This window comes from Lissotriton helveticus, chromosome 9 (genome assembly GCF_964261635.1).
Source record: "Lissotriton helveticus chromosome 9, aLisHel1.1, whole genome shotgun sequence".
NCBI lineage: Eukaryota > Metazoa > Chordata > Amphibia > Caudata > Salamandridae > Lissotriton > Lissotriton helveticus.
The window spans coordinates 911507834-911520196 of NC_136070.1; the positions used below are offsets into that span (position 1 = coordinate 911507834).

At 41.9% G+C, this 12363-nt stretch overlaps 1 protein-coding gene across 1 annotated transcript in view; it reads left to right on the top strand.

The window, feature by feature from the left end:
• Positions 1 to 12363, top strand: part of LOC144781987 (thymus-specific serine protease-like) — a 115614-nt gene that overhangs the window by 47251 nt on the left and 56000 nt on the right. Inside the window, exons 6-8 of the mRNA XM_078661087.1 lie at positions 3589 to 3666; positions 9993 to 10040; positions 10672 to 10941. Coding sequence (XP_078517213.1) covers positions 3589 to 3666; positions 9993 to 10040; positions 10672 to 10941 — 396 coding nt within the window. The remainder of the gene's footprint in view (positions 1 to 3588; positions 3667 to 9992; positions 10041 to 10671; positions 10942 to 12363) is intronic.

Here is a 12363-nt window from a genome sequence, read left to right on the forward strand (position 1 = left end):
AGGTCACTCATGGGGGAGGTGAAATGGTTGGGGAGCAGTTTCAGGGCATGTGATATATTCGAGGGAGAGGTGCAAATAGCAAGGAGAGGACATGCATAGGGCATGAAGAGGTGATACAAACTCATTAGAAAGAGTGGTTCACACAGCTATGGTGGCGGACCACGGGGGAAAATGATTCATTCTTGTAATAAGTTGTCGAGCACATGCATACCTGCCAACTCACACGGTGCCACCATGTTACACACCATATCGCTTCCCATCACACGGTCTCCCGGTGAGGAGCCGATATCACGCGTAGGTAGGGGAAAATGATCTGAAAACCACTGTAAATACTGGTTTACCAACTCGTTTTCCGAGGCTTTGAATTGTCGACGTCCACTAAGGGGTGTGAAAACACCCCAGGACATCCTGCTCCAGCCTCGGTTAACTTGTTGGGGGGCTGAAGGAGAAGATTTGGAGGCGGAGTGAGGTTCAAAAGTGTCTCGTAGGTATTTCTCGGCACGAGGCCCGGCCACCTTCAAGCCCGCCCCCTCTTCACACAGTGAGTTTCTTTAAGTTGGCAGGTATGCACATGGGTATGGGTCAGCTTATACAGCTTGACTGGCATATTACTAATTCTGGAAATCAGACTGGAAAAGGAGTAAGTGGCATGGTTAGGTGGAGCGGGGCACTTGGAGGTATGTGTGGAAAGAGAGTACAATCTCGCCTCTATTACAATTGAATGAGAATGCTTACTGTGTATGTTGTGCTTGTTGGGAAGGAGAAATGAAGATAAACCAAAGTGATGGGCAGGACTTGGGAAGTAACTGATGCCCATTTGGAGGAGGAGACACAAGTGTGATTTGCTCACTGGTGGAACAGACGGAAGGGTATTTACTTGTTTAGAATAGTAAATAAAGGGTCAGCATCAATACTCTGAACTAGGAGTTTAGGGGCGTTCAAGAAATAGTCTGACATCAGAGTTGGACTGTGCTTCTGTTGGCATCTCATCATGTTAAGAGGAGGGGTGCCTAAAGAAATAAGATGGTTTCGGAGTAATAATGTCATAGCCAACATATGATTGTCTGGTGTAAACATTTAGAGGACTGAGAGAATACTAAGTCCGTCAGAGTGTGGGTTTGTGCATGCCAGATGTATGCAAAAACTGTGAATTTTTTTACAGACTTTTTGCAAGGACAAGACCAAGACTTTCAGCCCATCTTGGTAATGGTTGGACATTCAGTTGAGCGATCTAAATTTCTATGAAACCATTCGAGGAATGGCCTGTTTCTCTACCGTCCAAGATGGGATTACTAAATTTCAAGAAACCCTTCCCTGGGCTCACTCTGTTTCCTTGAACATACTGATTAATAAATGTAAGTTTATAGATAATTGGTAAAAGTGAAACCATAGCATTGCGGTTATGTATACCCCCAGAAAAATTACATTTAAAAGTGTCCATTTTCAATCTCTTGTTCCATGCAAATAAGCGTACTGACATGTAACTGTTTCCCCAGCGTTGGTGTCTTTGGTAGCATCACATTCTTAATACATCACATTCCTGGCTTGGGGTGTTATTCAAGAACATTTTAAATAGCTCTTGGGTGTTTTTTGTGTTTTTTTTCCAAAAGGAAGTGTGCACGGAAAATATTTTCATTGATGATTGCAACATATATTGGAAACACTTCAAATGTATACTATTCCTAGCCCCCCCCCCCCCAGAAGCCATTAAGCTACACCTCAACCTACTATCAATTGACATCAAAAGCAAAATCTGTGCCCAGTGTCCATCTTCCCCTCAAATTCCTGCCAGTCTCTCTTGTGAAAGTGGAATGGAGGTTGTCTAAGGTTAACCAATACAAGAGTCACTCCTGTGAGTCACTTATTGACTGGCACACCCAGCCCACTTTCTTCCACACTCGTGGGCGATTGGGTAGCATCTACATCCTATATGTTCAGCACGTAATGGGCAAATTATTATGGCCCATAAAGCCTGGCTAAAAAGGTCTTAACGGACTGTTGACTGATTTTTGTGTTCGAATGAGAGCTGGTTTCCATGGTATGGGGTCTGCGGAGGGAATTGGGATGAGCTCCAGAGTGTATTAGTGGGTAGCTTTGTTCAACGTGCTGAAGCTCTGCCTTCTGCCCTTGCCTAAATGCCTTCAGCTTTGGAGGTCTGGATGGAAAGTGCTATTTATACACTTTCATGGATTTTCAGACTACAGAGTTCAAGATCCTGAAAGGACAGATTACTTTCTACTCTGTTTCAGAATGTAAGTGTGTGTCCTTTGGTTGCAGCAGTAGATGTTCACAACATAGGTAAGTACTCAGCAATATCTATTAGCGCAACCTGGAGTCATTTCCCCTGGTTTGCGAGTGAACATTTACTGTTGTAAAGTGCTCCGACTCAGATGCTCTGTATTGACTTGTTGTCTTTGTCTCCGGCAGTTGTGGGAGAGAAGCAGGTGCTGTGCAAGAGCGTGTTTGCTAGGGCTAGTCAAGCTGTCCTGGCTTTCTAGTGCTAGCTGTGTGTAATTTTGCCTTTGGTAATCTGATCCTCCTGAACCTACGTTGGACATCCTTGTGCTGACAAGTGGCTCTGGTGGACAACTAGATCAATATGATCAAAGTTTGATTTCAATGTCACCAGCCGTAGCACATGATGCAGGCGTGTCCGCTTCAAGAGGTTCAGATACTGGCTGACCTCTTCATCCTGCCTCATCTTGTCTCACCAACCTGTGCTTAGACTTCTCTTTTTCTTCATGCAGTTGATGAATCTGTCTCGCACAGTAAGAATGTGTTAAGACACAAGCTTCCACTGCCTCACTTTTGGTTGATGTGGCTTTTAAAGGGGTTGTGCCATAGATCTGAGGAGTTGTAATTTTTGTGGGAATTTGATGTTAGTGGTAGTGATATGTTTTACGTTTCTTGCATCGGTTTTGACTTTTGTGGACCCCCGCTGAATAACTATTGAAAACTAGGGAATCCAACCTAAGTCTTTTCGACAATTTGGACCTCAAACAAATACAACTACAGAAACAAGTATGGATCAACCAAATACACAGCTTATGAACTATTTTCTTTAATTCACAAGCACTAAAACATACACAATTTGAATTTTTTATTTTAACGAAGGTTAGAGTTTTTCAAAATGATGTTTCTATTTTAAAAAGACGAAGCAATATGCTAGACACTAGCATTTCACTTTCTTTTTTTCTTCCTATAACATCCTCACTTTTTGACAGTGCATACTAGCATAGTGCTTCAATCGAGACCAACAACCCTCCTTATTCATGTTTGCTGTTCTTGCACCGCTTACTAACTACATTTGTAACCTCCAATTTAAACTCCTTACACATTTGCTGAACGTTTAAAAAAAATCTGTTTTCATTTTGCTTTTAAGTGAATATAGTTTATTAAACTATTAATAATAATGTATTTTCTAAACAGTCATAGACCACCCTGAGTAAGCGTCGCAGACCACAGGTCAGGAAATGCTGTTTTTTAAACTGTTTATAACTCTTGGATTAGGGAAATAGAAATCACTCCTCTTCACTGGAGTGGGCTCGCGTGTGTCCTAATCTGACATGTGTCTCTGTTTCTCTTTAGTTTCCTCATCTTGTGTATGCTGCAGTGTCATCTTCAGCCCCAGTGAGGGCGGAGCTGGACTTCATTGGTTATAACAAGGTAAAAGTGTTTAGATTTCTTTTTGCGCATTGGAATGTATGTTCATGTCTTTTGCTTGTCTATCACCGAAAATAAATTACTGGGACCTGGTTTTAAATGAAGGACACCTACAATGCATGAAGCTATTACTTTTGTAAAATATATCACTGCATACTGATAAAGGTGCTCCGCTGAGGAACTCTAAGTGGATAACGATGTGTGATGCAGAGCTGTGTGTAGTGTGGTAAACCTATGAGAGACACAATGCAAAAGGCATACTGAGGGCTTGTGTAATCAGGTTTGCTGTGCTGATGCATGCATGTGAATCTAGAGACCTATTAATGCCCACTGTCCAACAATTATTAGGAAATGTAGGTATGTGTCCTGAACAGCCACAAAGCAGAGACATTCACAGGGTTTATCTGTTGCTTGGGATTGGCTCTGGATATTTATCTTGAATTGGCCTAGAATGAGGAGTTGCTGGAGGCCACAGAGATCTAGAATGTGTTTGATTCCCCCTGTTGTTGCTCTGTGTGGGACTTCTGCACTACCTTAACTCATGTACACTAAAGAAGATAGTCCTGGGATAAACATAATTACATGAAAAGATGGGTATAGAACCTTCACATCAAACTGTATGAGGAGTCATTGGCTAATGCAGTGGCAAGAAGGTTTACAGATTGAAATAAATACATATTTTGATACATAACAGAGAGGCCAACTCAGGTGCTCCCAAGCACCTCATCTCAGTGCTAAAGGCTGTGGTTGCGGACAGTTTGCAACTATGCTTTAGATTTGGTGGACCCTTTATTAAGTCTAGATTTTCTTGGAATTCAGGTCATTCTGCAAATTAAAGGCAATTCAGGTCTTTCTAAACAAAGTAATTACTGGGGAAAGTAGATGTAGTCCACTTGGCTTTTTAGAGGCGCTCTGCTGCAAAAGTCAGAAAAATCTTACATTTTATTACCTGTCTTATCAGAACACAATTTCATGTACATTCGGTAATTATAGCCAGAACCTCTGAGGCTTTTGGACCGCAGTCAGTATTTCTCGTTAGCTGATAAAAAGTTGATTGATTCTACTTGGTGGACGGAGCTATGCCGCATGGGAAAAGCATGAGTACACATTCTCTCTGTCCACAGGACAATCCTGTACTGCCTCAACCTTCAGTAGCCGCAGACTCACGCTGCCTGGACTGTCCAGTGTGCCACATGTGCAGCAGCTGCGACTATGAGAAGGTATCCAATGGTGCAACCGTCCAGCACAACCCACACATTATGAATGACACATCACCTCCTCTGCCTTTTGGAGACTATGCTCTACCAGGTGGATTGGAGCAGACTGGCAAAGGACTGCTGGTGTGGCTGCCAGGCTGTGAAATCAGTGACACAATAATTCTTGACCGTGAACCCACACATGAACAACTCAACCAGCATGTCCACCGGAAAAACAGTCTTATTGGCACTACTTACTCGGGGAGATAAGTTTACTTCCTCTCTCTGTTGATGGTATTCCTCCCGCCTAGTACATGTCAAGTTTTCTGATTTATTGTGTGATAGTTCTCTTTTAGTAGTTTTGCTTGCCTTTTGTTTGCCATTTTGAGTGGAACTGTATCTCAGACAGAAGTGTGTATGTGATTTTAATGACAATTCCACTAGTCTCAGAGTGAATGAACTACTCAAACTTGATATCCGGCATTTGGACTAGTCATGTATAGATCTTTGAAGAGGACCCAAGTCTTTTTTTCAGGCTACTATATACTTTACGCCTTAGACAACTGTATCCTGGAAAAGGTAAAAAGGAAGTAAAAAATCCAGCAAACGCACCAATGTTTTAGCACCATACAAAAATATATAGATCTCAACTTATTCCATGTCACTTATGAAAAATGACATTTCAGGCAAACTTATTGCAATCAGAATTACACTACAGCTTTATTTTTAATGGACAATTGATTGAGTTTGTGAGGCCAAGTGCTGATGTTGGGGCTTGATACCACTTACTGCGATAACTGTTATTTCTTTATTTGTTTGACAGCATTTGATCATCCATATCCGAAAACCTATTATATTGTTACAGTTATAAGGGGCCTGAGCATGTGAGCATTTTGTAACCCATCTGCTCTCTAATCCTGCACTCATTGGTCTCCAAGGCATGCAAGTGAGAGATTGCTATTGTTTATTGTTCTTCCGTGATCCTCCTTCGCTGATACTCAAACTAGTTGGAAGGTGTCAATTGGAAAAAATAAACTGATAAAAGGATCTATGTGCATTTTAACAAGTGATAAGTCCTATAGCTTCTTAGCTAGCTTATAGGGAAAATGTGCTGGAAAATTCACTTGCTTGGCTCTGTTTTTTCAAAGTTGTCTAGCTGGAGGAAGTGAGAGAGTGATACCTTCTGGACTACCTTAAAAAAGTTGGACTTGCTGTCAGTTTTCTGACTTACACCATCCAAATCGAAGCAGGTGTTTCACCAATTGTGTTAAAACTTTAGCAGCTACTCTTTCTGGCAGTTATGGATCTATGCTAGCACCCAAGAATTTTGCTGACATAAGTGGTGGAAATGGGCGACTGCACCCGTGTCGGCGGTGACGTGCCATCCATAGAAAATCTTTAGCTCTTGCACTTTTTTAAATTAAACATGTTATATACCATATCCGTATTGCTACTGCTCCTTTCTTTAACAAGAGCATTTTTTAGAAGAATATCTCTTGCCACCATTGTTGCATCCTTGCTGTAGAAGAAAACCCAGCAGATCTGACTGCATGGCTCAAATATAGTGTCAGTTCAGAGGATTTTAACTCTGTCCCTTGCTCTGTCAAATCGAATGGTAGGAGATTGATGACAAGCACCTAAAAGACTGGGCACTCACTGGTGTCTAGCCCTAAAAAGCTATTAAGGAATTTGTCTCTGCGGGAGAAGAAACTGCAGAATTTTATCAAACTAATGCCTCTAGTTCTAACTGTGAAGTCCTTTGTTCTCTTGCAAAGCTCAACAAATTGGTTGAAAGCAACAATTTTCTATGCCAATATAAATGAGGAACTTTTTCAGGGAGTGGGGTTAAAGCAGTTGTTCTGTCAACAGTGCTATAGTATTTTATCTACAGGCAATGCATTTTCACGAACCCCTGATTTAGCTGAGTGCCAATTTTCAAGCGAAGCAAAACTCAACAAACATACTTGATCTTGGGGAAATTACATCTCTAAATACCTTGCTCCACCTAGTTTTCCGCCAGCTGCTATGCTTTCTGTTTCATCAGAGAATAGCTTTAAGACCCTGGGTATTTAATAGGAAGTAGTACCTTTCGAGACTTCCTCAGAAGCAGGCCCTCTCAAAGATTCAGGTCAGCTTGTCAAACTCAACATTTACTTTCATCATATACCAACAAATGTGTATCTAAATCTGAAGCACTGATTCTGAACATGGATTCAAGAGCAAATAACCCTTCTGACCCACCGTAATGTGCCTCTGCTGATAATTAACAAAGAAACAGATTCTCTTACTAAGGCAGTGGTGTACTCTGACTGTAACTATTCTACTGAAGCTTAACATCCCCCAATTCTGAGTGGAATATTCAGTCCCCATTTGTTTCATCTGAGGAATCTAAGATTTGGAGTAAGTTACAGTTGCTTTGAGGTTGTAGAGCCCTGCAACTAATTGTAAGCTCTTTATTATAAATTTGTATAGACTTAACGTTTAAATAATATTTTTCCTATTTTACATTCCATGAATATCTGTCAGGTTTTCTGTTCCTTTCTTTTTGCTTCTCTGAAGCACAAGGAGGGTTTTCTTAACGAGTGTGATAAATTAAAATTATGTGAAATTTCTGAGTAAGCACAGGGGGTTCGTTTGACTTCGGCTAAAACTGCGGTTCTGTATTACTTCTCTGATGTAATTGTAATTGTAGTTTTTAACTGCATTGTAGATGCTTCTTGTTAGAAATTGGGCTTCCGGTTGGCAGATGTATGCCTCTGGGTCAAGCAGGAACCACAATCCCAGTCAGAGTAAACCACAAGACACACTAAATTATCCTGTGCTCACCCTCTTGTAGCTTGGCACAGGGCAGTCAAGCTTAATTTAAGAGGCAATGTCTAAAGTAGTTCTGCCACACTTTAAAAGGTAACACAGTGAAAACACCACAAAAAGACCCAACACCATGTTTGAAAAATAGATTATGATCTTATAAATAAATAAAACAAGACCAACATGACAAAAATCCAACAAGTAGAAGTCGAGATATGAATTTGTAAAGAATAAATGCAAAGTAGAGCTTGGACGCAATAAGCTCATAAATTGGATAGCTGGTCAACGGGGCAAAGTCAAAAGTTCAGGCCGACCGCGATGCTACGTGTGCCGTATACAGAGACCCACTTGGGCCTGCTGAACCAAAGTACCTTGATCAGAGATGGGTCGTCGTCGACTAAGATGTGAAGTTCAATGCATCAGTGTCTAGCCACGCAGTGGTCAATATGCATCGATTTTCTCCACCCAATGCATTAGTTCCGAGCGCCAGGCACTGGTTCCAAATGCGATGAGCAGCTGCTGCTCTCGCAGTAGGTGATGTGTTGATTCCGAAGGCGATGCACAGGGTCTGCTCCATGCAGCAACAAGGGTTTGCTAGTTCAGACTCACTCAAAGGCAGAGATGCAGTCCGATGAGGATGCTTGGGTTTTGGTTGAAGCAGCACTTTATACCCACTGCCAAGGGCCCAGTACTGGGTTGGCACCACTTGGCATGACGAGACTTCCAGCAAGCAAAGTCCAGGTGCGTAGTAGGATGAGCTGAAGTCTTTGATGCCCCTGAGACTTAGAACAGGAGGCAAGCCATTGGAGGTACTCTGGGTGCACATGATGTGGGTCCAGTCCTTATTACCCAGGCTTGAGAACAAAAGGTAGCAGGCAAGCTCTGCAAGGCAAGAGTCCAGAAAAGCAGCAGTCCAGCAAAGTGGCAGTCCTTCCAGCAGCACAGCAGTTCTTCTTCCTGGCAGAGCGGTCACTGGTCCAGAAGTGTACTGAAGTCCGTGTCGGAGGTCCAGTGCTTCTATCCAATTGTGCCTTTGAAGTGGGTGAGACTGCAAAGAAAGGTCTATGAAATGCATGGAGGTACTTCCTTCCTGCCCTGGTTCCAGACTCACTGCAGGGGGGTATGCAGCTGTTTGTGTGGGCACGGAATACACTGTATTCACATGTCAGCCTCTCCCTCCCATCTTGCCCAGGATGTGGATGGCCTATCAAGTCACCCCTAAACTCCCTTGTGTGTAGCTATCTATAGGCAATGCACATAGCCCAGCTTTCTCCCACCCAGACTTGTATTGAGAGACAGGCAGCAGGCACAGTGTGGCTAAAGTAAGAAAATGCTAACTTCCTAAAAGTGGCATTTTCAGACTTGCAATTGAAAATCCGTCTTCACCAAAAGTTGTGATTTTAAAGTGTGAGTCCAGAGACACCAAACTTGAAAAGTCTATCTCTTCATAAATGGGAATTACACTTAAAAGATGTTATAAGGTAATCCCAATGTTAACCTTTGGGAAAGATAGGCCTTGCAGTAGTTAAAAACGAATTTGGGAGTTTTTCACTACTAGGGCAGGTAAAACTTTAAAATTACATGCTCCACCTATTAAATGCATCTTAGCCTGCTCTTTGGGTTTGTCCAGGGCCTACCCTAGGAGTGATGTATATGTTTAAAAGGCAAAGGTTTGGGCCTGGCATGAGATTTATTTATCTTGTCAGGTCGAAATGGCAGTATAACTGCACATACATCAATGGCAGGCCTTTGCCAAGTTTGGAGGGCTACTTGAATGCTGTTGGCCCACTGTAGCATTTAATTTTAAAAGGGCCCTTGACAAATAGTGCACTTTACTATGGACTTATACGTAAATTAAATATGGCAATTGAGGTTAAGCTAATATTTCCATGTTTAGGGTAGAGAGCACAAGCACTTTAGCACTGGTCGGCAGTGGTAAAGTGCACAGAGTCCTAAAGCCAGCAAAAACGAGGTCCGAAAATGGTGGGAGGCAGGCAAAACATTGAGGGGAGACCATCCTAAGCTGTCGGGTATAGCACTTCTTTATTGCTGTATTTTACGGAGGCACAGAGGAGTGTGGTCTGTGGTATAACACTGATGCTAAGCACTTAGAAAATAGTTAAACAGCCTGCAAAAAAATATTCCAGTAATAGGCAGTTGGTGAAAAATTATGCATGCATGGAGAATAGAAGTGAACCATGGCACTCTCATGAGGCACAAATGGAGCAGGGAATACTGTGAAACTATCGGAATGCAAGGAATTGGATGTGCATCAGTTTTTTTTAATCTAGTCTTAACAAAGTAATTTTTTGTTCATGCTTACAGGTAGTGTCGGAGAGTTTAGCAGATCCCGTAGTCGGCGGATCTGTCAAGGTAAGAATCATAGTGCAGCCTTCCTAAATGATTAAGCAAAACTCTGGTCTTCTGGAACTTACTACTAGCTCTGTTACAACACACTGTTTACTTTACGCCTTTGTAAGATAATTATAAGCCTTAGTATTACATCTGTGTACTCCTTGAATGTGATTTATTAATAGATATTTATTATGGATCAAATGATCTGTGAAACATAGCAAATACATTAACAACATTATGTGGCATATAAAGGAAGCTAAAGTGATTGAAATAACAAATAAAACATAGCCAAAAGGGGGAAGTTAGGGGGTGGGGATAAGCAACACATTTGAAAAACATGAAGTGCAATTCCAGCAAAAACTTTGCTTGAAAAAAAATGCATTTTGCACCACAATAATTTCTTAGTGGATTAGAATATTAACCTAATCTATGAGTTTATCTGCCATTTGCATAGCAGACGCTTAAAACACCATAAAGATTATATCTGTATGGTTTGTGCAACAGCACAAATATAAAGTATTGCCAATAGTTCTTTTCACAGTATTAATCATATAGGATCTAAGAGGAAACATCTTTCATACTACTCGCGGAGATAAGACAAACTTAAATGGTGGTAACTGTGTTTCCTTTGTTTCTCTTAACCATGCAGTGCAGGGATGCTGTGGCTGAAGCGTTTGACAGAGTGGACCACATGCTGCAAACTGCAAACATCACTCAACTAGAAAAGGATTTCAGTTCTTGCGAGAGCTTAAAGGGTAGTGATGATTACATAGAGTTTGTCAGTAATCTGGCAGATATTTTCATGGGTGTAGTGCAATACAATATGGAAATGCCTGGAAACGACATCTCAAAGCTCTGCAACACCATGACGGATGAATCCCTTGGAACCAGCTACCGCAGACTAATGGTCATCAATCAGGTAAGGATGCGCAGGCAACAGCTGTTTGGAAACTGCTGTGGATGCCCAAGGTCAGTGAAAAGGTTGGAGTGCGGGGACAGATAAGCTGTATAGCAACACAATTCTCAAGAGCCCAGAAGCTACCTGCAATGACTCATGGTCAATAATATTGTTAAGTTATTGGAAGTTTGAAATGGAGCACCATAACTCGTTAACCGCCTGGATTCAGCAACAATAATGTATGGCCAGTGGGGTAAAAGTATTTAAAGGAGCAACATCATGTGTTAGTTTCAATCATCTTTATTGCCACTGTTCTCAAAATGATTGCCCCTGGATAATCATTTCCCACAGCTTTGAATATTTCAGATAACACCTCCCTCCACAACTCCATTACATTTTGGCATGTTTCTCATATAGATCCTGGAACCTGAACCACAAAAATGGAGAGCCCTCAGAGCTGCTGTGAAGTCTGAGTTGTCAAACATGGAGCCAATGGTGAGGGGTCCATTTACTTCCCGTTGTTTGACCAAGCTGGCCCACATCTCCAAGGTGAACTGTGTGACCGGAGCTACCCAAAGATTTCGGCCTGTTAGGTGCTTCGGGGTCCATGGTACTTCCCCGATTGGGCGGTCCGCTAGGTTTTTTATCAATGAAGCATCATCATTTTCTAAGTCTCTCCTTGCAGCCACTCTTCCATATATTGTAGTTGGGACCCCTGATAGTAGTGGTGTACATGAGGCACACCCATCCCACTGCTTGGTGTGTTTTGTACTTGTTTTCCAATGAAGTCAGAGCTCTTTCTTAACCCATATAAATGTCTTGGAGGTGGGATATTTTCTACCATTGAGCAGGAGCGCCTGGAATATATACAGAATCTTTGGGAGAATCATCATCTTATGCTCTGCTTTGTTTCCAACCCAAGACAATGTGTGGTTGCGCCAGGAACACTGTAGATTTAGCATCTCTCAGATGGGCCATTAAGTGCTCCTTCACATGTGGCTGGTGGTTGGGTACTAACTAGTAAGTTTCCAAGGTATTGAATAATCTCCATTGACCATTTTGAAGGGTGTTGTGGACCCACTAGGATTTGGCCCTCTGATTTTAAAGATGTTTTCATAAGCCTGATGTTGCTCGGTACTGCTCCAGAATTGTGGTAAATTCCCTTTGTTTTTGCGATTCTGTCAACGACAGTAGTATGTCATCTGAGAATGCTGAAAGTTTGCAACTTTGTTGGCGTGTGACTCTTTTAATTAGTAGAAGCTCTCTCTAATCCTTTGCTAAAGAGGTTCTAAGAAAAGGGAGAAGTGACACCTCATACAGGAATCCTGTTGCTTGCAAATGCAGTTTGCGAGTTTACCAACAGCTGTGTCTTGGAGCAGGCATCATGGCTAATATCCACCCCATGAAGCATCTCCTATTGAAAACCTCCTCATGGCATCTCAC